The sequence below is a fragment of the Balaenoptera physalus genome (assembly GCF_965194825.1).
Source record: "Balaenoptera physalus genome assembly, chromosome: 11".
Lineage (NCBI taxonomy): Eukaryota > Metazoa > Chordata > Mammalia > Artiodactyla > Balaenopteridae > Balaenoptera > Balaenoptera physalus.
Genome location: NC_138896.1, coordinates 5,639,484 through 5,664,842, shown reverse-complemented (window position 1 = coordinate 5,664,842; position 25,359 = coordinate 5,639,484). Strand labels below are relative to the sequence as shown.

The window sequence follows — 25,359 nt, the reverse complement described above, 5'->3', positions numbered from 1 at the left end:
GTATATATGTGCCACAACTTCTTTATCCATTCATCTGTCGATGGACACTTAGGTTGCTTCCATGTCCTGGCTATTGTAAATAGAGCTGCAACGAACACTGTGGTACATGACTCTTTTTGAATTATGGTTTTCTCAGGGTATATGCCCAGTAGTGGGATTGCTGGGTAGTATAGTAGTTCTATTTTTAGTTTTTTAAGGAACCTCCAAAATGCATCTGCCTCTTTAAATCCCACCCACCCTTCCGGGTACAGTGCTTCTCCAAGCCCGGTCCCGTGAACAACTTGACTAAAAACCATTTAGGAAGCTCCCTAAAATGCAGATTCCTTGGTGCCATAGCAGACACACTACTTCAAAACATCTGGGAGGGAAGCCCAGGATGGCACATTTTAAACAAGCTCTTGAAATTATTCTGACGCCCGTGATCTACGGACAAAGCATGTTTAACGTCAAGTCCAACCTGCCTTTAGAGGTCATCAACCAGGAGATGTCACATTGCCCACTCTGCACTGGGGACTGTGTATGACGCATAACTATTTGGCAAAAGACTCCAGCCCTACACACGTGGTGACATAATGGGGTGTGGGCTGTTTCTTTAGAGGAGCGTCCCACAGGCCTGGCCGTAGCCGTAGGTGCGGGACCAGTGGCTCCCATGATGGTTTCAGGCAATGGTTGCTCTGACAACTTACTACTGATCTTGGGAAGTAATTTACTTCTCCCCTGCCTATGCTGAAAGCAGACCTGAGACAGTTTGCAGAAATACAATTTTACAAAATACACATGAAGGAGATGTGGAAATAGGAACAAAAGGAAAATAGGACAAGAACGTAAGACAAGGTTAATATAGAAAAATAAATACCACACAATAAATAGAAATAGTTCTGAGTTTCCTAATGACCAACAAAGATGGGACCGGAACCATTTACAACATTCTCGACATTCACAAAATAAGACAAAAGCTGGTCAGAAAAAAAATCCTGAATTTCCCTAATACTGGCATCTTGAGCTAAGCAAAGCTTTGTATTCTGAAAAGCATATCCATAACACAGAATGCCAATCCTTCCCCCTCCCCAGTGGAGGTGCAGTGGTTCATCAGTGGTTGCCTTTTGTAGATGAAACACACACTAGATAATGAATATCTACAGGAAAGTTCTAAGCACTTCGACTGAAGGATAGAAAACCAGTGGCATCAATGTGGGAGTTCAAGATGGTAGAACTAGAGATTATTCCTATTTTACTAAGATACCTGATTGGCTAAACGATGTAGGGATTTCCAGTTTTTTTCACAGGTTCATCCTCTATTGATGCCAGGAATAGGACATCATTATAACACAGCAGCATACTTGCAGTCCTAGAGACGAAGGCCATCATGGGATGCAAGAAAATTATAGACTATGGAAATCATGGGACTACAGAATTACAAAATTATAGGCCTATGGAATTGGAATGTTTCTCAGTACATGACGATTCAGACATCGACAGTGAATCTTGGATCATTCAGCTTGGGTAGGTTTAGTAACGGCCAACGTCTCCACCCAGTCAGAAGCAGACTGTTGGCACTGAGCTTATTCACAGGGTATCTGTGGTCCCCACAACTGGTATAGCCCCCAAACATCCTCCTTTATTTTACCTTACGATAACACAGTGTTTCAGCTTTATAAATCTCTCTCAAAAACATTATCTCCTCAAGTTCCAGACAGCACATAAAGCCTAAGAGCTTTCCAGAAGAACTTAAGAATCTATATGTACTGCCCAATGTTTTCCAGTTTTTTTTTGGATGGTTTCCTACCCTCAGCATCAGAAGATGATGTGTTAAATAGTAGGACAAAGAACATGAAGATTTTCTTATATGGCCTCTAATTGGAAACATATCCAATAGCAGCATCTAACTACCGAGCACTTAAGCTGTACCAAGTGCGGTGCTAGGCTCGCTACAGGGAATATCTCAATTAATCCTCATAAGCACCCTGAGAACTAAATGCAATTGCTGCTTCCTGTTTCTACAGGTGATAAAATTGAAGCACAGAGGACTAGCGGGTAAGGCTCATATCCAAACACAGGCAGTGTGCCTCCACCATTCAAATATTCTAATTCAAGGGATCCCAAGGGACCGAGACAAGTACCAAGACCCTGTGTAAATACCACCGTATCCATTTTTTATTGCTGCTGTAACACATCCCCACAAACTCAGCAGCTTAAAACAATGCATATCTATTCTCTCACAGTTCTGTAGGTCAGAAGTCTGACATGCGTCCCACTGGGCTCAAATCAAGGTGTCGACAGAACCGCTTTCCTTTCTGGAAGCTCTAGGGGAGGGTCTGTTTCTTTGCTCTTTCGAGTTGTTGGCAGATTTCAGTTCCTTATGGTTGTAGGACTGGCAACCCCGTGTCCTCGCTGGCTGTGAGCTGAGGGCCGGTCCCAGCTTCCAGAGGCCACTGCAGGCCTGGGCTTGAGGCTTCTTCCTCTATCTTCAAAGGCAGCAGAAGCGGAAGAGTCCCTCTCACCCTTGGAACCTCTCTTCCTCTCCCTCCAGCGCATCCCGCTGGCTCTGCCGCCTCTGCTTCTGTTTTCAAGGGCCCCCATGAATCATCATCCAGGATAATCTCCCTATTTTACAGCAGCTGTCTAGCCATCTGAATCCCCTTTTTGCCACGGAGGGTAATATATTCCCAGGCTAACACCAGGGGGCAGGTACCACAAGGGCCAGAATCCTGCTACTGCAAACACTCCCAACGGTGAGCATCCGTACGTGTGTGAACCAGCTCTCACACACAGGGTGGGCCTGTGAACTGTACACTGTAAATGAAGCTTTCTTAGGAGTAGGTCCTCATGTGACTAACTGGGGACGTAGAAAGGAGAAGAGCGTGTCATCTGCTTGGATTGACACTGGCTAGTTCCCAGTTCCAGGAGATGAAACCTCTTTCATGCTACCTGTCACAGGTGTGGGTTGGCCAAGAGACTGGAGACAAACCAGGTGGCAGACGAAGCAGAATTTCCATCTGGTCAGTTCCATCAGGCGAGCAGCCTGTGGACGAGACTCAGGTCACTGCTGAAGTCTCCTCTTGAGCCTGTTCATTTCAAAGACGGGAACGTTCTCTGCACCTTGACCACAGTTCTACGCTACCAAGTAGGTGTTTTTAATTGTAAGGAGAAAGGAGGGAAAGCGTTCCAGGAAGACCAGGTTAAGTCTAGTCAAACGTCTATTTAAATCATAACCTTTCAGATTTTAGCTCCTGGAAGGAGTCCTTTTTCCACCAGTGATCATCTCTTAGGTGTGACTCATGAATCTGTCACCTAATTTCCCCTCTTTATTAAACCTTCTAAACTTAATAGAAGGAAAGGAAAATTGCAGGAATGCCTGTGATTTCCAAATTCACCAGCAGAAACCCACTCCTCTCTACCCTCGGCCTGAAGGTCATGTCCCCCCATGAATTAATCACATCCTCCTTCATGCTCCCATAATATTGTTTTTACCTCTATCATAGACACCACAATACAAAGGGGTTTGGGGTCAGGGTTAGGGGCCTATGCAATTCTACCTCTCCCTGTCCCTACTGTGGTCAGCACCTAGCCGGGTGCCTTCAAGGGACTCCACAAGCACTGGACAACCAATTCAACCTGTCATTTCTAATATGGAAGATAATCCCTGGGTTTCAGGAAGCTTTTCTCCAGGGTGTACCACCCAGGACGCCTCAGATGCCATCTAGTTAGAGGCACGCTCTCTACCACTCTATCTCCCAAAATGTAAAATGACGCAACAGTAGAACCAACGTCCTTCTGTCTTCATATGCTATCTGTAACCCTTTTACAAATAGATCTTTTTTGCATTCTGTGGAGGGTACATAGATATTCACTATAAAATCTTTCCATTTTTCAGTACGTTTGAAAATGTTCACAACAAAATGCTGGCCAAAATTAAGAGATGAATCCTAACTTGGAATCTGCTTCCTCAAAAAGGTGTGGAAGTCAATCACGATATTTGCAAGCATCAACAAGGAGGAAGCCAAGAACTCATCACGGAATTATAAACGAAAAGCTCTTAAGTAAGGGTCTGGTAAAACATGTTTGCTGCCCAGTAGGAAAAACCATGTACTGTAGTTGACCTTAGAATCATGGAAATAAATTCCTCATTCCAGTGAAACGTCCTGGTGACATATTTTATTTTCGCAGAGCGAAACGGGGCTACCCCAGTTGTCCCTGTGGTGTTTAGGGATGCAAGGTGGCATTTTGGAAGGAGTGTCGATTCTGAGCTCAGTTTCTTGTGAGCCAGGCCCCAAGCAACAGAACAGCCACAGAAACGGATCGCCAGATGGGGGAGACAGAGGGATCAGGTGCGTGGGAAGGAGCGAGCATCTCCACTGTCCTGAAAACAAAGGCCTCTAGGAAAAGAGAAGCCAAAGGAGTGACCCATCTGCTTCAGAAAGAGTGTCTCGTGTCATCCAACCCTGAGAGGAGAGTGGAAGTGCCCTGGTTAGAGAACACCCTACAGATGCAAGATAAATCGTGCTCCTTACAAGAGCCAAACGGGAAAAAAACGAGGGGTAGATAGTACAACGGCTGAGACAACGTAACCTTACAATTCCCAAATAATGCAACATTACACACGGTTACTTGTTCCTAAAGACGGCCAAAGGTAAAAATAAAAAGCAAAACAGTCAACTAGCCAGGATGTGGAAACAACCTAAGTGTCCATCGACAGATGGAAAAAGAAAACATGGGATATACGTACAATGGAATAGTATTCAGCCTTAAAAAGGAAGGACACCCTGCCATTCTCGACCGTGTGGCTGAACCTGGAGGACATGATCCTCAGTGAAGTAATCCAGACACAGAAGGATGAATACCGTGTGATCGCGCTCATACGTGGACTCCAAAATAGCCAAACGCGTAGAAGCAGAAAGTGGAATGGTGGCTGCAAGAGGCTGGGGGAGAGGGGGAAACAGGAAGATGTTGGTCCAAGGGTACAAAGTTTCAGTTACACAAGATGAATGGGTCCCTGAGATCTCCCGCACAGCGATGTGACTACAATAACAATACTGTAATGTATACTTGAAATCTGCTAAAAGGGTAGATCTTAAGTGTTCTCACCACAAAGAAAAAGAAAATGGAAATTATGTGAGGTGATGGCTATGTTAATTGCTTGATTGTGACAATATTTCACAATATATCAAATCATCAGCATGGACACCTTAAATATATACAATTTCTATTTGTCAATTACACTGCAACCAAGTTGGAGAGTATATCAATAAACTATTTATTTGAGGTTGGGAGGTGTAAAGGGAGTATCAACTGTATAATATATCTCCCTCTACATTTACCTATATTTAAAAGGTATAAAATTCACAAGGTTATCACTTGATGAGACTTACAAGTCTCGAATTATTTTCACAGTTCCCGTGGCTACATCCTCGCATTTCATCAAATAAAAATGTGAAAGTGAACTAGATTTGCTAATTCTCTGGCCTCTGTCAATGCCATCTCTCCCCCTTCCCTCCACGCTAAGGCTAATATATATCCTGGAAATGAAACTGTTTATGTCTGGCATACTCTAGCAGAGAGAGCAAAATTGAAGTGGGATAGGGAAGAAAAAAAAAAAAAAGTTCTCTGTTCCAGGACCTACCTGTACTCATTATACATAATTTAAGTACTGAAGAGTTGTTTAATTTTAAACAACTTTTCTAACAGCCTATGAAAAGAAACATCGCATCTTGCATGCACTTACACTGATTTGACATCTATTTGGACGCACTTGCGCCCACTTAAGCCGTCTCTCTGGATTGGCCGCTCAGAGTTTTATTCCGCATAATTCGTTTCACCAATGGTCTGGCAACACAGGGAGGTAATAATGCACGTCTGTTTCGACACCCACCCAAGAGACCACCCTCCCTCTGGCCAGACCTCGCTGCTCCTGGGCAGGGGTATCTCAACTCTGCCCTTGGCTTTGATCTGGTTTGGGTATTTAAACGCTCCCTGTTGCCCACTGGGGAGCTGAGTGACTTTGATTCAATAGACATGATGTCACCCCCTCAGCCCTTATGTAAACAGAGTGTCTAACACCTTCACGATGGAAGCCAAGCCAGCGGCCTCCTGGAGAAGCTGACAAGATAAGTATTTGGCGTTGACACCTGCAGGCGGAGTCGTGGCATAAGCAGGAAAGTTAAATTTAGATCCAGCAGCACTCCTGACTCCTATGAATACTTATTAAAGTCATAATGACATCAGATAGAGGGAAAACAACATCTCTCCTCCCTGAGGCCCTTTTTTCCCCCTCCACCATCTAGAAAGTCACAGAACATAAACCCCAAAAGAAGGCAACATCTTGTTTTATAACCACCGGTGAAATGGAAGTTCATAAGCATTCCTCAGATCTGCAGTGTTTCACCTTTTAGAATTCTCTCATTCAAATAACTGATGTTATTCGCGTTGAGAGAGAGAAGGAAGACCACACACAGTCATTATATTTTAGAGAAACCGACCCTCATCCATCCCATGAGCATCTATTGAGTATCATGTAAGGTAAGGCACAGCGTTGGGTACTTGTGGAGAGAAGGGGTGTTGAGAGGAACAAAGCATTGCATGACAAAGCATCAGAGAAGTCGGTGTTGAAGGTGATTTGCCCAGATCTACCCAGCTGGCAGGTGGAGCCCCCACACGGGAACTTAAGGCTCCCAGCTCCCTCCTCTAGGCCACACGGAGTTCATCTGCAAACACATCTGAACTGCGAAAGCCACTCCATGCTGACCTGCACTGGGGAAGGTCACTAGACCCCACATGTTCTTCCCCAAAGTCGTGGCACATGGTAAGCAAATTCCCAAAAGGATTCCTTGGTAAGATGGCATTTGAGCTGGGGTTTAAAGAACAGGTCGAACTGAGAATGTGGAAATGGGCAGTGAAGCAATGTAAAGGGGAGAAATCAGGAGAAAAGGCCACAGGAAGGAAAACACGGAGCAGACTCGGTTGGCTGAAAGACAGTGGGGAAAAAGAGGAGGGGAGGGGATGAAATGGAAAGGGCATGGGCTTAGAATGGCATCCTGGCTTTCTTCGGGGCCATAAGGATCCGATGAAGGTGATGGAGGGGAGACAACAGATCACATGTGTGCTACAGAAACACCGAGCTGGCGCTGATGCGAGGGTGGATCAGCAGGAGGGGAGGCCGGCATAGAAGTCCAGGCCAAACTCATAAAGACCTCATCTGGGAAACGTGGGGAGAGAATGGAGGAAAAAGATGGGGAGACGCGAGTGAGAGATTTCAGAAGCAGAAACAGTAAGTCCAGCAACTGCTTGGGTGTGGGAGCGAGGACAGAGATTGAGGGTGACCCTGAGCAATGAGCACACCGGTTCTCAACCCTTTGTCAGCACTCTCACGTCCACGCGGGCTTGTTCAAGTGTAGATTCCCGCAGCAAAGCCCCCGAGTCCTGGCGAGTCCAAGAAGGTTTTCATTGCACGCCAATAAAAATGAGAGATCTGTGCTGACTCACAAACTCTGCGTGACTGTCCTGCAGTGAGACGAGTACAAAAGGGAGACTGTCCAGACAGTTTGGTAGCAACTTGACCGATCATTTTATATCGATGGAATCTGATCATTAGAAATTGAGGCTTGATTTTATATGTATGTTGTTTTTTCCATTTCACCTCTCTAATCGTTCATTTTTAATGAATTTGACAAAAGTATGGGTCCACAGAAATTTAGACATTTTAAAAAACCCAACTGGGTCTTGCACAAAGACAGTCTGAGAAGCAAACTTTGACTACACTTTGAATGGATGGGTAAGCAAAAGGGAAGTACACGAGGAGGGGCTCCGAGCTGAGACACCTCCCTGTCGCTGACATCTGGCTGCCTGAATCCACCAGCTGCCGGGGTCCCCATCACCACGGTCCACTCAGCCTGCACGCGCATCACTGAAAGCTGGCACCTGGCCACCATCACGCCCTGTGGCTGCACGTTATCTCCTAACTCCTACATCTGCATGTGCTCCTCCCCCCCCCGAAACTCACGGCCATCTCAGCCCCATGCGTAGGTCGAGTGCCACATGCAAATCCTCTGAATCCTTTGCTGTTTTTCAGGAATGTCCCCAAACAGCAATCTGGAGGATAGAAAAAGAACGAAGAGGGTGCAAGCAGTGTTACAGAAGCTAAGGAATTTCTTAGGACTGTACAGTGGGGGGTAAGGAGTGTCAGAGGAATAAAGGCTTCCGGAGAGGAGGGTGAAGACTCAGGGCAGAATGGTTAGTTGCCCCTGATAGAAGAATGTCCCCAGAGTGATGGGGACAGAGGTCAGACGGCAATGGGACAGGAGAAAATGGGCAGCAAGGGAAGAGCAGCTTCGCTGAATGGCAGGGAGGCGGGGGAGAGAGCTAAGCAACTTCACCAGACTGTTCTATCTGGAACATTAACACTACTCTAAATAATAATTTTCTCCCCAAATCTCCAAATTCTCCCCTATCTATCTATCTGCTTTTATAGCTGTAAGATTGAAGCTATAAAAGTCTGTTTTTGCCTTGCTGAGATAATAGGATAATAAGTGACATCAGTCATTCTTTAAGGCAAAAGGCCATAAAGAAATACAATACTGACATGTTCTTACCACCTGCCCCCCTCCCAAAAATGCAGTTCTGTTTAAGCTTACAGAACATTTGGAGAAGGATGAGCATAGCGGGGGAAAGTTAGGAGTAAATTGGAGTCTACTTTTGTAAATTTCTTGGACTTGTGCCCTACCTCAATTGCCAGAATTTAAAACAGAAACACAAGGAAGCATCTTTGTGATGTTTGCCAGAAGGATCAAATCTTTTCAACTTGAGGACTGAGAAAGAAGATGCCAATAGGATCATTAACCATCCCAAAGTGCCCCAGATGCTTGACATCGAAATTAGAAGAGATCTGCCTATTTTTATTACGAGCTCCTAAAATAAATATGGGAGGTAAGATACAGGATCGAGGCCAGTCACCACTGCAAAGAGTGGGCTTGACCCCAGAGTTCTCTAATCCAAGAAAACCATTCACAAGCATCTTCAGCAAATTATATTCTTAAGGATGTTCAAAGCATATAAAAGCATGAACGGCAATGGCATCAATGAAAGATGGGAATTTTCACTATGCTTCCTGTGGGCTAGGATATTACTGCACTTCCTGGCATAGGCAACTGTTTAAAAGAATAGCTCTGGATACATTCACTATCTTGATTGCAGTGATGGTTTCAGAGGTGCTTATATAAGTCAAAGTTTATCATAGTGTATACTTTAAATAAGCAGCTTATTGTATGTCAACTATACTGCAAGAAAGCTGTTTAAAAAAATAATCAGAGATACACAATAGAATTACACTCCTAGAATTAATTTCTGAACATTATATAGTCTGGGGTTTCTCTGCTGTGTTCCAGAGAATTAAAAGGCCGTAGCAATCAGGGTCCAGCCAGGGAAAGAGAAATCCCAGCAAGTGTTTACAACAGAGGGAATTGAATGCAGGGGACTGGAGGCATCGCAGTGGGGAAGGCAAGCAGGTCGTGGTGAGACACCCCATGGATTAGCAATAGTCAGAAGCCACTTCCATCCTCAGGAAGAGAGCCTGGGGCCACCAGTGGAAGATGGCACGAGGCAGCCCTTCCAGAGGGAGCCAGAGACACAGAGAGTAGTAGCAGCTGGAAAGGCAACCTTCTGGGGTCCCATCCCTGCTCTACAGAGAAGACCAGGGGAGGGTCAGGAGTGGCCCTTGGGACAGAGAGGCACGGGTCTGACACAAGGATGTTTCAGGGGGAAAAAAGGGTTACAGAAGAAAAGTCGGTTCAGAAAACTCTATTAAAGCAAGTTAGCAGACTTCCCTACTGCTGGGCTTGTTAGGGCTTTAACATGCTCCTAGACGTGGAAATCTCAAAGAAAAGAATATGACATAAAGTGCTTCCACGTTCTTCCTCTGCAGAGCATTTGGGAAAAGTGTTCCATGAAACGCTATTTGGAAAATGCTGATCTAGCCCAATAGTCACATTTTACAGACAAGGAAAGACTCAGAACTTTGGTTAAGTGGCTTGAACATGCTACTGTAAAAAGGGATAACACGAAGACTAGAGGCTTAAGCTTCCCGAATCTTAATCAGGTGCTCTTTTCTCAACTGTACACTGAAGAGGCCTTAAGCACTTTCTAGCACCATCAAGAAAACCAGCTACTTAACCATTCTAGTGAGCAATGCATCGTTTTGGTGGTAGAAGCTACCAGAATCCATGGAGATGTATACAATCTGCTGTTAGGTCAATGACAACCAAAGGCATCAGCACTACGGAAAAAGAACAGATAGAAAATAGGAAAAAAATGCAATGGAGTTGCCAAATTTATTAATGGGAGGAAAAGAAGAGAAGAAAGGGAAAAGCAAGAGGAGAGAGGGAGAAACTAAGCTCCAGTGGGTACCACCTGCATCCCCGCAGCTATGCTGGCTTCCACATCTTATAGTGATGACATGTATGTGCATGTATAACAGAGACAAACAACATCAATTAAGTAGATGAAATAAGCAAGGTGCCAGATTTGTGGGACGAGTTCCCAAAGCTGGTATTAGGGGATTCTGCCCTAAACAGACCCCATAAAAATGCAAAGGCCTGTTCCATGGACCTCGGGAAAAATGCAACTCTCCAAATACCTTCAACTGAAGACACCTGTCTCTTCCTCACTTTAACCTCCATAATCTTAGCCCCACCCTTCGGTATCACTTCACTTTTAGCTTGATTAAACTTCTATCCCACCAGACAGAGAGGTAGTTAAACCACAGCGCATTCCAAGTCAGGTGTTAGAGAACAAAGCTGAATTTCTCAAATCCACTGATCTGGCCCTGGTCCCAAGCTCCTCTTTTTGAGAGGTTTCATCTCTGCAGGGATGTGGGGGAAATAAAGGAGGTTATTTAGCTAGAATTCAGTGAGAAGACATCCCAATAACACGCATAGCTGACACGAGGAGACCTGGGGAGAATTCATGAAGTGTCTCACCTGTACAGTATTTGTAAAGAAATGCTCACAAGCTCCCAAACTACCTCAAATGAATTGCTAACTATTTGTTCAACAGCACTCTTTACGGTTACCATGTCCCTTGTTTACATTATTGCATCTTCTCATTTATTTACCATTAATTTGTGTAGCCCTTTCTCCTAGAAAACAGTTGAAAGCAAATGAGTCTCACCCACAAAGACCTCTGGTTTACGGAGTCTCTATTAATTTAATTTTAATCTGATCTAAACAGTCTCTCCTGAGGAAACCTTTTCAAGTCCCCGATCCTGCCACTAAGGCCACGAAAAGGTATTTTTGTGAGTTTTTCAATGCAGTAATCACACTAAGTTTTAACAATATTTTTTCTTCCTTTCTGAAAACTTTAACCCCTCCCCCAACAACCTCTCAAATTTTAATAATTTACGAGTACAGAATTCCTCTAATTCTTGTTCATTCTTCAGGCCTCTTTCTTTCACTCGCCCAAATCCCGCCAAGCATGGATCAAACAGGGCACAAGCCAGGGAGAAATTTAATCGCTCATATCTCTGCCTGAGGGATTGTCTAGGTACTATGGTGACAGACACCTCACTGAAAGTATGTGGGCGAAAAAAGATTTTTAAACTCCTAGACTAAAAAAAAAAAAAGAGAGAGATTTCTAATGGATTTGGTGTCAACACACAGAAGCACAAAATAAGGCCTACGTAGTCAATCAAAATTACTTATACACTGATGGGGTAAAGCAGCAGAAACAAAATATTGTTCAACAAACGTATTTTGTTTCCCTTCCCCCAAACTCTGCATATTTTGAATTTTAGGATTTTTACTGATTTGCTTTTCTGGCTAAACGTACAGTTTCTCCACAGAAGATTTTTAGGGCAGTGAAACCTACTCTGTATGGTACCATAATGATGGATACATGTCAGTAGACATTCATCCAAAGCCACAGAATGTCCGACACCAAGAGTGAGCTGTAATGCAAACTATGGACTTTGAGTGATAACGATGTGTCCATGCAGGCTCACTGACTGTAACAAATGTAGCACTCTGGTGGGGAATGGTGATCCCGGGAGGAGTTGTGCACATGCGGAGGCGTGGGGTTATGTGGGAAATCTGAGCTTTTCACTCAATTTTACTGTAGACTTAAACTACTCTAAAAAGTAAAGTGTATTTTTTTTTTAAATGCACAGCTTCTCTGCTAATTTATCCTGATAAGAGTGTTCAATAAAATTTGCAAAAACAGTAAAACTTTCAGTCCTTCACTGTGTAGTTTACAAGGTTCTGTCTTTAGAATATTTCAACTCATAGACTGAAAAGGTGGGGGAGAGAAAATCAGCGGTCTCAGAGATTAAGTAAGGCCGATCATAAAAATCTCCCGGCCTCATCAGCTACCAGAAAATAGCTCACACGGATGATGCAGTTAGCTCATGCTCTGCTGAAACACGAGTCAGAATTTTCTGCCAGCCCATGTTCATGAACAGGAAACCAACAAGACTGTAAACACAGGAATAACAATCAACAGGCGCAGATGTTTAAGGCTGGAAGTTACATTCTGGACAAGGTGAAAAGGGTAAGTGGTAGGAGAGTCATAATAAGGCTGTCGGCGGATATCAAAGTGCAGCGTGGAGAGGGCTCCTGGGTGGTGCTTTCTGACTGCTGTGAAGCCACCCCGCTCCTCCCCCCTCGGAGCTCTCAGATGATGAGAAAACAATCTGAACATAAAATCAGCACTACAGAGCAAGGACATTTCAGGCGTAGGACAATCCCCGAACTATCTGGCAGGATCAGGAACCAAGGGCGTGTGCCCATAAACCCAAGAGCCAGGAAGGCTCTCCCACTCAGAACCAGAACCTCATTCTGCAAAAATGTTTGAAGGGGAGTCTTCGACCCAGTCATCTGGGACTGGGTTAGAGATAACAGGACCGTGGGGACCCATCCAGGAATTACCTGATGCAATTTAGATAGCATCTCTATTATGGACCCAATCTCTTTAATAATGGATATGGGCAGGGCAGGAAGAGAATCAGTGCCTGCGGACATCAGTAGAACAATGCCGCTCAGGGCAGCATGGTTTTCAACTCATTTTTGGAGCAGAAAACAATTCTTTAAGGTCAACAGTCCTTCGACATACCAAAGAGGGGGATATTTTTAGAGATGCATAGTTTTTTCTTTACTAAAAGCAGAGTTCTAGGAGAGAATGCTATCCACTAAGAGAAAACCCACAAAATTCCAGATTTGGGCTCCCCATCTCTTGCCGTGGGCTGTGGTCTTGCATGCTTTTATAATTTCTCCTGAATTATCCACTCACACCTGACCAACAACTCGATAGCCCTATTCCTCTGATGCGTTAGGCTCTCTCTGTGGTTCTGTTGGTTGTTCCTCAGCCTTAAGATGTACCAGCAGCGAGGAAGAAACGGTTCTAAGTACATCTAACAGATGTAACTGCAAACACAACAGAAAACATGATATGCAAGAACCTTTCAAGCTGTAAACTCTAGGACCCATGGATAACACAAATGGACCAATCATCCCCAACTGCCTATTGATAGAGGAAACCCAACTTAAAAAACGGGTTGTCCTTTGCTGGGCACATTCCTCCAGAAAAACAACGTGATGGAAGGTAGCTGTGTGTCCCCAGCCAGCTCCAGAGTCTAACTTCATAAGGAGGCTGAAATACTACATATTTACAGTGGAAAGAGTAATTGCAGAGAACAATATTTTCAAAACACTAGTAAACTGAGCCAAAAAATCCAATCTGCTTCAGTGCACTACAATGTCCTATTTCTAAAGCTTGGGGTGGGGAGGATAAATTAGGAGTTTGGGATTAACATATACATCGCTACTATATATAAAATAGATAAACAACAAGGACCTACTGTAGAGCACAGGGAACTATATTCAATATCTCGTAATAACCTATCAGGGAAAAGAATCTGCAAAAGAATTGATATATATGTATAACTGAATCACTTTGCTGTACACCTGAAACTAACACAACATCGTAAATCAACTATACTTCAATTAAAATTTTTTAGATAAAAACACACAAAAATTAAAATAAATAAAAAGCATTTTTAAAAAAAGCTTGTGGGAGAAGACATACAGGTACAACTCTGCAGCCCCGAGAATTTCTGGCACGCACAAAAACTTTGGAGGTTGATCTGGCCCTGGTTCTTTAGTAACTAATTTTTGTGAAAACGGGAATGGCTTTCCTTCTCCTTGACATAGTTGTCACCACTTTCATACATTCCAGGTAGGACTGGGACCGTTTTCTGGTCCCAAGTTTCCAGAGGGCAAGAGGTGGAGGAAGGGGGAGCCAGGAAGTAAGGGTATTATGAGAAAATGTGCTTGAATAAGAGCAACTCAGCTGTCATGATGAAAACAGAAATGAGGGCAACAGAATACGCCAGCTCTTCGTGGGGAACACAAAAGGGGAGGAGAAGATGCCACCTGCCCGCCCTATCAGCCCCTGGGTGACAGCCGCTCAGCCAGGACACTATGTCGCCTCCCTAGGATGCGGCGGGGTAGGGCAATGGCCTGGGGAGGGTCGGGGAGAAAGGTTAATGGATCACAGCTGTTTACACTCATGGGACTCTGTAAAGGACTCGCATCTTAGGAAGTGTCTATGTTGGTTTCTACCCCTTTTACTCAGATACTCACAGAAGCTTAGTCTAGTCAGGAATGCAATGATCCGATTAAAATATTGCCTACTTTCCTTCCTACTGCTGGAGGCGCCAAAGGTGGTGATGTGACAAATTCAGACAAGAGGAGAGGCTTGTCCTTATTCAGAATAAGGCTCCAAATGGAAAAGTTAAGAGAAAACTGCAACGGGTGGGGTGGGAGGAACTGGGAGATTGGGATTACATATACACACTATGGATACTATGTATAAAATGGACAACTGTGGGAACATACTGTACAGCACAGGGAACTCTACTACGGCACTGTGGTGACGTACATGGGAGGGGAACCCAAAAGGGAGAGGACTTCAAAAAAAGAGAAAACTGCAAAGGCTTTATACTAAGGAAAAAAGAGCATTCCATGGAATAATTCATTTTTAAATACAGAATGGGAAACAGTAGAGGACTGACTTGAGAAAAAAATTACACAAAGCTGGTTAATTACCCAAGAAATTGTACTCGCTTTGCTTTGTGCTTTCCTTTCCTAACTCAGCTTCATAAACAGATGAGGGAGAGGCAAAGATGAGAGAGCAGTTGGTTATCTGAGAGTTTGCTGTCCTACCTTTGATATCCAGTATTCACCCTCCCACCGCCGTATCCAAGGAAAATACTGATGTGAAGCCCAACATTTAAAGTAGCTAAACTCTAAAGACACAGTGATGAAACAATTACATGCTGAAGAAAGTGCTGAAGTTTGGGTTTTTTTCACTTACACAGATGTTCATATCACTAGGAATCCTTCCTCCATGCTAATCAGAGGTAAGCTCTCAAGTGGAGGAACCAAGAATGATTCAGCACATTTCAAAAGGATTTCTACCCATTCTTAGGAGAAGCAAAGGAAGCACCATCCAAGGTCTAAACAATGATATCTGCTTGCCCTTTGATCCGAGTTGAAGAACACTTTGTACAACTTTTTTTGTTGAAACACCACTGAATCTCACCATTGACTATTTGAAATCTCTTTAGGAGACTATCTGCTCCTTCTTTGAGCCACACAGTTGCAACCAAATTCTCCAAACTATTTTTGCCGTGAATAGCTTGCAGGCACGGATTTATTTTCTGCTAACAAAAATCTTCCTAAGTACAGGCAGCTTAAATGAAAAATAGGACCACTGATCCTGTGAGAAAAAGACAGTACAGTGTATCTCGTTACAAATCCAAGTAGGGAGTATTCCATTTTTCTTCTAATTTATGTTTCCCGAGAGTAATTTTGTTCAGAAGATTGCCAGTGTTTTTAGTACAATAAGTTTCTTGTTACTTGTACTAACACACGCTGATTCCTTTTTCTGACCATAGTTTGAGTTTTTGATTTCATTGTATCCTAGCATCTGTAGATCAACACCTCATTAATTTAAAATAAATAAATGAAGTCTGAAATGCAGAGATTTAATGAAACCTTTGCACTACTCTCAAATGTAACGTGTATTACAAATTAATATACATATGGGTAACTAATAAAGAGGTATATTAATAAAGCATGATGATATACATCAGATATCATGAATCTCAATGTCCTAAATGTCTTCACTTACCTCAAATATTTTTCTTAATAAAAATCAGGTATACCATTTGTAAATGATCTAAATAAAACATCGATAGACCCTTCCAGATGAGTGAAATATGAATTGTAAATGAATGTGTCTACTTTCATTCATTCAATCTTGATTAAGCACCTGCTGTACGCTCAGCATTATGTTAGGAACTTAGGTTACAACAGTGGCTAAGCCCGGTTGCTTTTCCAGGCTGACATCCTAGAGGGGTGACAAACAAATGAGTAAGCAAATTTTAAAAGGAAAAAAAAAAAAAAAATACTCCTTGTGATAAGTGCAACCAAGGAAATAAACAGGGTGCAGTGATGGTACATAAGTGGGTGGGGGTGAGGGCAGCGCCAGTTTCTACGGAGTGGTTAGAGAAGGCTTCTTCTCAAAGGTGAATTTTAAGCTAAGACCTGAGCTATTTCAGGATATTTCTCCAAGGTCACCAAATAGGCAGGCTTGCTTATTAGGCTGCCAAGACACTTCTTAGCATTAGAAAACAAGTAGAAAATGGCATGTGTTGCCCAGATTGAATGCAGGTTCACGAGTGCGTCAAGCTTGCCCAGCGGGCACTCTGCACACCAGCCGGTTAGGACCAAGGAGGTTACACATCCCCAGACTACTCACCCAGAGAGGGTGTAAAACCGTCAACATAAACAGTAGCGGGCCGGTCAAATGACCAGCCTTTGGGATACACGCAAGAGAAATGCATCCTGTTGATTCATACTTCCTGATAACCACTCTGACCGACAAGGCTCAAAGCAGTTTCAATGTATTTCATGAGTAAGTTACTCCCCTGTCCCAGGGAAGAAGGGTGTTTACAACTAGGTAACATATTCCCTTATTTCAGTTTGTAACTTACCTAAGTCAGTAGGTATAAGAATACTTTAAAACCCATGCTGTAACCTGTTTCTTTCTGTAGATTCTTTAGTCACGTAACGCAGTAGCTAACATGCCATTGACACAGAGTAAGAAAGCTGTGGAATTCTCCCAGAATTATCAATAAGGAATTCTCCTTATTTAGAGAATCCACATTGCTAAGCAATTACTTCCTTCAAATGAACTGTCCTTATGCTCAGAGCTATGATAATCAGATTTTACCACATTTTTAGCGTCTCATTATGAAATTCCCCTTTCCTACTGCTAAATGGATTAAGATTAAATGGGGCTGCTTGACTGGCAGGTGGCATAGCTTGTGACTTGGATTCTACTTACCTGGAAATGATTTTCTCCTCTAATTGCCCATGTGGAGTCCAGGATTGGACCTACAGATAGTCATAACTTGCAGTCAGAAAGCCCAGTGTTATGATATGAGGGGCATGGGACAGAATTCCCTACCTAGCGATCTTTTTCCTTCCATATCAGCCTGTCCCGGGCCTGAAATGACCCTACTGTTGAGTTCTCTTGGAATTTTTCAGTGTTGTTTTTTGAATCCTTAAAAATCTTTCTGAAAAAGGAAAATATCCCCAAGCAGATACTATGTTAAACCATCGCTTTAGCAGGATTAGTTGACAACTAGCCTCAAGCAGTGCGACTCAGAAGCAGTGTCTACCTGTAGACCCGGAAAGGTCAGAAAAGCAAGGAGTGGGGAGAATTTGGAGGTCACTAAACACAGTAAATGTCACCATACTTTACTCAAGCTAATTCTCACAATTTCAAATACCAGTGGCTCCCAAACACTGGAATCACCTGGGGAATCTTTAAAAACGCTGACACCTGGCTTCCACCTCATACGTTAACTTAACTGATATGTGGTACCACCTGGGCATCTAGACTTCAAAAGCCCCCAGGTAATTCTCATGTACAGCAATGTTTGGGAGCCACTGACACAGGAAGCACTGCTCTTAACTGCTTTCTGGGATGCTTTGATTTCTTTCAGACATCAGGATCTCCCACGCCAATGTTTCTTGACCATGGCAGCACATTAGAAAAACCTAAGGCAAAAAAAAAAAAAAAGCCAGAAACTCACCAGCTTAAGATTCTGACTTAACTGCTCTAAGGCGCAGTCCAGCATCCCTTACTTCTTTCCATGCCCCAGGTGATGCTAATGGTCATCAAGGTCGAGAACCATGGTGTAAAGCCTAGGAACCGTTCTCTGGAGACTATAATAGGATTGTCCCTGAAGAAGCCAGAAGTGCCATTCTTCCCACTTTGTTCAGGTTGGGACTACCCCCAAAAGGCAGTAACACATTTCCCCAAGGCTGTGGGGAAACTTAAGGGAGGGGGGCAATGGGTGGAATTTACTAAGCCAGGAGCAGCAGAAATGTTAGAATAAGGAAAAGCACTGGTCCCTCTCCTCCCGCCCACGCGCCCTGCCGCCCAACTTTACTGACTGGCATGAGAATTTCCTTAGAATACTTCTTGGAGGTGGCTCAACCTTGGATTTTGTCCCAACACACTGTGACATTTCCTGTCCAATCAGAAACCCTGGCACTGCAAAGAGCAAGGCTGGCAGGCCTGGAGACTCCACTCCCTGTGAGATTCTGTGTCATGAGTTTTTTCCCAGGAGGATTTCTGCACCACCTGGATGTCAATCGTCCTGCTCCGTACCCTCCCGGACCTCGCCCCTCGGCCCCACTCCTCCTTCCTTCCCCCAACGCTCGGCGGAGTTGAGAACCATCTCCTAGAGATACTTGTAAAAGATTCGCTTCAAGTTTTTACATGGGAATCATTCAAGTAAATAATGTCCTTAAAAGACGGACGTCTTCGACGTGGCTTGGAGACGTGGGTGCTACTTTGGTTAAGTGTCTGCTAACCCACTTTGGGGCCCGGCCAGAGCCACGCGTCTCGCACCGGAAAGGAAGTCCGCGGAGACCCACCCCACCGCGCGGCTGCGCCCACTTGGGGCGTGGCTACTGCGCCCCGTTTCTCCCCGCAGAGAACGCGTCCCCTACATCGCTTTGTCTACGCTAAGCTGAGTCAGTTTATGAATGAAGAGTAGCACAGATCGGAGGCACTGATTCTGGAAAAAGTCTTCCTTACGCCGGTCTCATTAACAGATGAGAAAACTCAAGGGGGAAAAGGCTCTGTGACTCCGTCCGGGTTTGCCACAGAACATTTGTGGCTGAGCCCGATTTAGCCGCCCTTGAATTTCCATTCTGTTGCCTGGCAACCGGTTCAGACCAGCTCAGGGCCCAACCCCGGCCCCCAACCCGCACCCTTTCCCTGCCCGTGCAGCTGGAGCCGCACTGATCGAAAGTTCGGCCTTCTGGGGCACTGGCCAAAGGCATGTGAGCGAAGGCACTGGGTGGGTGACCCCAACTGGGCTCGGGGTCGGGCCCCAAACCCGCGCGAGCCCCGCCTGGCCGGGACTGGCGCGCCTTCCGCGGTCCTTTCGGGACCTCCTTCTGCATCCCTCCTCCCCCAATTCCGTGAATACCACTTAACGCAATCATGTCAAGTTTCCAGAGTTCTCAGCTGCTCTCGGATTCCCCAGAGTCCCGGTGGGAAAACTGGCACTCAGAGCGTTAAGGATGCAGAACCAAAACAGGAGGGGAAAGTGCTGAAGAGCTTTCTCCTTCCCAGCTGGCTCCACTCGGGCCGGACTTTTGTGCCACAGTCGGGCTGCCGTGGCCCGAGCCGGGCAGCAACGGGAAAAGCGCGGACCGTGCTCCGGCCGCTCACGGAGACGCGCCAGCCAGCGCCGCTCTCGGGACCCAGCGTCCCAGCCCGCCCGCCGCCGCCGCGCTCAGCCCGGGCGCGGGGAGCGCACGTGCCGCCCCCGGCCGCGCAGGTGGTGGGAGGGCAACCGGCCCGTCCCCGCGTCCCCGCCGCGCCAGCCCGGCTCCCCAGCGCCAGGGGCTCCTCCACCCTCTCACTCCCCGTCCCCGGGCCCGGGAGACTGGAAAGGGGGGTCGGGGGGGGGGAACGTGCCTGTCGCTACGCTCCCCCAGATCCTCACCCAGGTTCACGAAGCTCATGACCATGTCGGCGTCGTTGAGGAAGGCGCTGTCCTGCGCGCTGGTCAGTGGAGACGCGCCGCCGCCGCCGGGTCCGGGGGCCAGGACGCTCCTGCTGCCGAGGGCCGCCTGCCGGGGCTGGGACGAGCCGGCCCCTCCGCGCGGCCCGGGCCGCCGCCTCTCCTCGTCGGAAGCCCCGTCCTCGTCGTCGGCGGCGGACAGGGCGTTGTACAGGTCCAGCATGAAGAGGGGCGCGGACTTCAGCCGCCCGGGCGGGGGCTCCCCGCGAGGCTGCTGCGGCGGCGGCGGGGGCGGCGGGAGCGCAGGGGGCTGCGGCTGCTGGAGGCCGTGCAGGGGCCGGGGCCGGTGCGGGAGGCCCAGCACGGCGAGGATCTCCTTCTGCATCTCCCGCTTCTCGTGCGTCTTGAGCCTCCGGTAGAGGAAGCCCGAGGAGGAGGTCTGCGGCGGCGGCGGCGGCGGCTCCGCGGGGCCGGGGCGCCCGCCGTCCCCCAGCAGCGCGCCCCCGGCGGCGGGCAGGGACGGGGGCCCGCAGCAGCCGCAGAGCAGTCCCCACCACCAGCACAGCCACGGCGCCCTCCGCCCCAGCATCCCCGCCGGGCCGGGCTGGCCCCGCGGGCCCCGCGAGGCGTGGAGCAGCGGAGCGAGGCCGGAGCGCGGCCGCGGTGGCCCTTGGGCGTGAGGAGCCCCGCCACCTCTCGGCGGGCTCGCTTCCCCTTCCTGGCCCTCAGTCCGTATCGCTCATGGTCGTCTGGGGCGCCCGCAGTTGCCCAGGCTGGAGGGGAGGCGAAGGGGGCGATCCCCGGGAGGGCCGCTGGAGGGGCAGGGGGGGAGCCCCACGCTCCCGCGCAGGTCCCCGGAGGCGCAAGCTCCGGGCCAGGTGCGTCCGAGTCGGGGCCGCGCGGCAGCCGGCGCCTTGGCTCCTGGGCGGGTCACGGCGCAGTCTCTCCGGGGTCCGGCTGCCCGCGCACGTGCGCTGCCTTGCGCCCTCCGGGGCGGCTGGACGGACGGCGGGGCCGCTCACCAGCTGGGGAGGGTGCCCGGCATCATCCCCGCGCACGCCTCTCCCCGGCTTGCACGGCCGCCGTGAAGTTTACCCCGCCGCAGGGCCCCGGCCGTGGCGGACCAGGCGTCCCGAGATGCCCACCTTCTCCGCGAGGCTTACACTTCCTTCTCCGTCTCACGAACTCCGCGCCCCTCCGCCCTCGGGCACGGCACTGTCGCTCCCCCTCAAGATCTCGGCGCGCCGTTCCACTCCCCAAGCGGAGGCGGTGAGGCTCTTGCTTTCCGTTCCGTGCTCGTTCGGCTGCCCTGCAAACCCCGCTCGCAGAAGGGATGGGAGGGAAGCGGACCCGTGCGCGGAGCGGCGGCGTCGGCGCCGGAATTCGCAGGCTCCCGCCTCTCGGAGCCGCGCTCCCCGCAGCGGCCAACGTGGGCTTTCTGGTGCGCGTCTCGCTCAGGTACCGCACTCCAGCCCCCGGGTCTCCCCGCCCTCTTGGTAACGGACAGGCTGGCGGCCAATGAAGAGGCGCGTCTCGCCTGTATTTAAATAGGCCCGCCCCCTTCTTTCACCCTCCCTCTCCCGGGAGGCATCGCCTCCGCCGCGCGTAGGTTTCAAGTACAGAGAATTCTCGGAGGCACCCGAGGAGTGGCGAGGTGGCAAAGGCAAAGAGGTCACTGCTAGGAAGAAAGATCTGATCAACACCCCGATGGGAACCTTTCCCTTTTACGATCCCATAAAAGGCCTAAATTGATGCCTTAACTAAATAAAAGTAAAATCAGCTGTTAAATCAATGCCACCTGAATCAATTGAAGAAGAACAGAAAACCATCGCTTTTTCCCATTCCTTCCTTAGTTTCTCTAATTGATGTAACACAGGCGTTGAGCTTGCACGTGCCTTCCAAAGGCAGCTGATGGAAGTTGGGGCACACCCTCGGAGAAGCCGTTCCCAAACGCCACAGAGAGGGCCAAATATAAGCCATACCCGTCGTCCTGAGGGCTTGGGCTCCGAGTATTTTGATTTATTTCTTCATTTGGCCTTCGGCTTCGCTTCTTAAGCTAGCACCCAAAAGAAAGAGGGTGTAATCAGAGAGTGTAGTAAAAAAGCGCCCCCCGCCCCCAGCTTCTTGGAAATGTTTCAGAGCTTCTCCAGTTTGTCTGTTAACGTGGCATTTTAATGTACCGAAAGACAATCGAATTTACATGATGCAAGATCAGTAAAACTTGAGGAGAGGTGGTAAAGGTGATTTCAGTAAACGTAGGGGCTTGGCATGTCCCATTCAGGATCACAGGCAGGGCCCTGAAACTCGGGTTGCTGGGAGCATTAGACAAGGTCAAGCATGTAAAACCCGTTATAATTTCATGGCAGGCTCACTTCTCAGTTACAGACACTGCCCCCTCCCCCAAACAACACCACCACCATCTGCCATTCAGCATGCACATTCATTTGCCCTTACCCTATCCAAGAAGGCCCAGTTATTGGTGGTTCCTAGAAAGAAGTTCTCTTAAAACGTTATGATCTTTTACCTGGTGAACGCGTGTGCATTAGAAATAAAAAACTGCAGTGCTGACCTGGCAGTCTTGGTTCACATAGTCCAGGGCATTTGGGAGCCAGACCAACCAAATACCTACAGACTATGGAATTTGTGAACTTATAAGATCACGAGGTTTCTACTGATCCCAGCCTTTTAAGCATTGTTATCTTGTTTCAAAGAGTCTGTGTTGAATGGGTAAGGGTCTTTACCTCCCACCATCCCACCATCCACTGGTTCGCTCTTAGCTGTCGTTCTGTCTTGGTCCAGACGCAGTGGTCTTTAGGACAGACTTGAATTTTACAAACGTCCCGTAGCCATTGATCTCAGGCAAGACAGCAGCAACGACACTGAAGGCCAGTCTGTAACCACCTGCAGGGATTCTTTTCATCTGAAAAGAGGAGTACATCACTGCGAGGTCTGGGATGCCAGGCCCCTTAGAATTAGCCTCCATCACTTCTTTCTTCCGTCCGGGACTCGTTACCAGCATAAAATCATTGCAGTGCATAAAATGCCAGCAGCCAAGAGCTCTGATCAGAAGATCTGAAATTTCGGCAGGTATATGTGGGCTTCCTCCCAAGGGCCTCCTCCTTTCCCAAACCTAGTCACACCTTCTTAAGACTTCTAGTGAGACACAAGCAGAGTAAAAGCAGCTCCAGCCCATCAGGGCAGTGGGTAAAGTACTGGAAAGCTGTAAAAACCCTGAGCATAGGGCACCTAGGAAGGGCTATGCCATTTAAAACACAAAAGCTGACTGTGAACCATCTTTTCCAGGTGCACCTATTACATATGCATATCTGACCCAGTGGAGAACACGCACAGACACACCGTCTTCCCCTGTTCTTGGATGCTTGGTAAGAGGTAGATGGACCTCTACGACATGGGTCTAAAATGGCCCTTAGTGATTTGTTATCAATTCACATCTGAGCAGCAACCCTGATTCAGGTCAGCCATGGGCTTCCCATCTCAAGCAAGATGGACTCTCAGGCCCTGTTGCATGACAGAAGGAAAAGGGGGTGCCTCCCGATGACAAACACAAGGGCACACGACTCGCTTACGAGCCAGAGGGGAAATATGTGACATGAGTTATGACGATCATAAAGATGGTGACATTCAACCGAGGACCACAGAAGAAGGCGTGCTCTCCTCATGTCCCCACTGCCCCCAACATGTGCACATATTTGTCAGAAAACACTCAGACACGACCTTGGATCCCTTAGGGGCAAAGGACATAAAGAGATAGGGTTCTGAAATTTTAATAACTTCAAAATTGGGACCACTGGTTTCTTCAAGCCTATCGGAACGCTGAGTAGATAAGGGACCCCTAACCACGACCTCGCCCACTCCCTGCTTTTCTGACCACTCCCCATCACTCACCCCAACAATCCCCAGAAGTCCCGGGACAAGGGGTTGGGCAAAGTCCAGATGTGATTCAGGAGGGAGGGAGTGAGGGAGAGGAACAGATCTGGGTCTGGAGTCTGCTGGGATGTGCGACCAGAGGGAAATCAGAGGGAACTTCGCCCCCTGCAGGACAACAAAATATCACCGCCCCTTGCTCTGTGTGCCTGGACAAGCTTCATTAAGTTCCCTGCATGGGCCTCCAAAACATCTGGGTGGAAAGAGGAGGAATTCGGTCAAGAAGCCGGATGTAGAAACCAATCTATATCAAACATCTGGTGCCTTGGCTGACATTTCATGCAGATGGCCTTCAGTTTTCGGGACAAGGTTGCCCGTCCCACTCCCAAGCACGAAATGAGGGAGTGAGGAACCCTCACCGTAAAGTGAAGGACTACCCTGTGCCTTTGGTGATATGGGGATAGGGTGAAAATCCTGTACCCAGGTGTCTGTCAATGCACAGGGTAATTCACACGACAAAGCCTTTAAAAGAGGAGTTACCATGTTCCTTTCATATTATGAGGGTTTCTATTTTACATATATGACACACTTGACCAAATCATTTCTATTTTTAAAAGATGCTGTTTATTAACTTGATACATTAAATATTCTATACTCTATGCTTTCCTTTGAATTATCTTATTAGCAATAAACTTTCAACTGACTTTCCTAAGATGTAAGTGGCTGCTTTTAGAATTAATTTAACATAGAAGTATTATAAGCTATGCTGCTCTTGTGCTTAAAAGCTTGAGGTCTGGTCATCTGGAATCCTTGGGCAACTCCACTTAAAACACTACATTTTTATCTTTAACGTTCATGTGAGGATTTGAGTATTTCCTAATATGAATTTCTCAATATAATAATTTGCTCCAACTTTCAAAATATCAATTTGGAGTTGCGTGAAGAGTAAATATGGTAAGTAAATGTTTGCAGAGCACTGAGAAACGAAAATCTGAGAGTTAAATAAACATTTTGCTTCTAAAAGCTACACCTGTAAGGCAGCCTTCAAAATACGTGTCTCATCCAAAAGTCTGTGGCAACACTTACATTCACTCACACTTTCCTTTCACTGTCAACTATTCAAAAATGCTGGGCATTCACACTTCAAAATATCATTCGAGCCATCATATTTTCCTACTCATGAAGGACATCTGGTGGCAAAGTGAAAAACTAATACATAAATCTGTTTCCAGAGATTTTTTTCCACACTGTAACCCAAACGGCAAATCTGTTACTGATGTGTGCCTCAGACGATTCTCACCAGCCACAGAATCTTCAGAAACATCCAGAATATTCATTTTTGAAATTTTCATTGGATAACTGACATGGGCAGAGTAAAC

The 25,359-nt window shown here is 47.0% G+C and overlaps 1 protein-coding gene across 1 annotated transcript in view; it reads right to left on the bottom strand.

Moving 5' to 3' along the window:
• Positions 1-21,537, bottom strand: part of BMP6 (bone morphogenetic protein 6) — a 146,745-nt gene extending 125,208 nt beyond the window's left edge. The window contains exon 1 of the mRNA XM_082413337.1: positions 20,078-21,537. Coding sequence (XP_082269463.1) covers positions 20,078-20,684 — 607 coding nt within the window. The 5' untranslated portion in view covers positions 20,685-21,537. The remainder of the gene's footprint in view (positions 1-20,077) is intronic.
• Between the last annotated feature and the right edge of the window lie 3,822 nt (positions 21,538-25,359).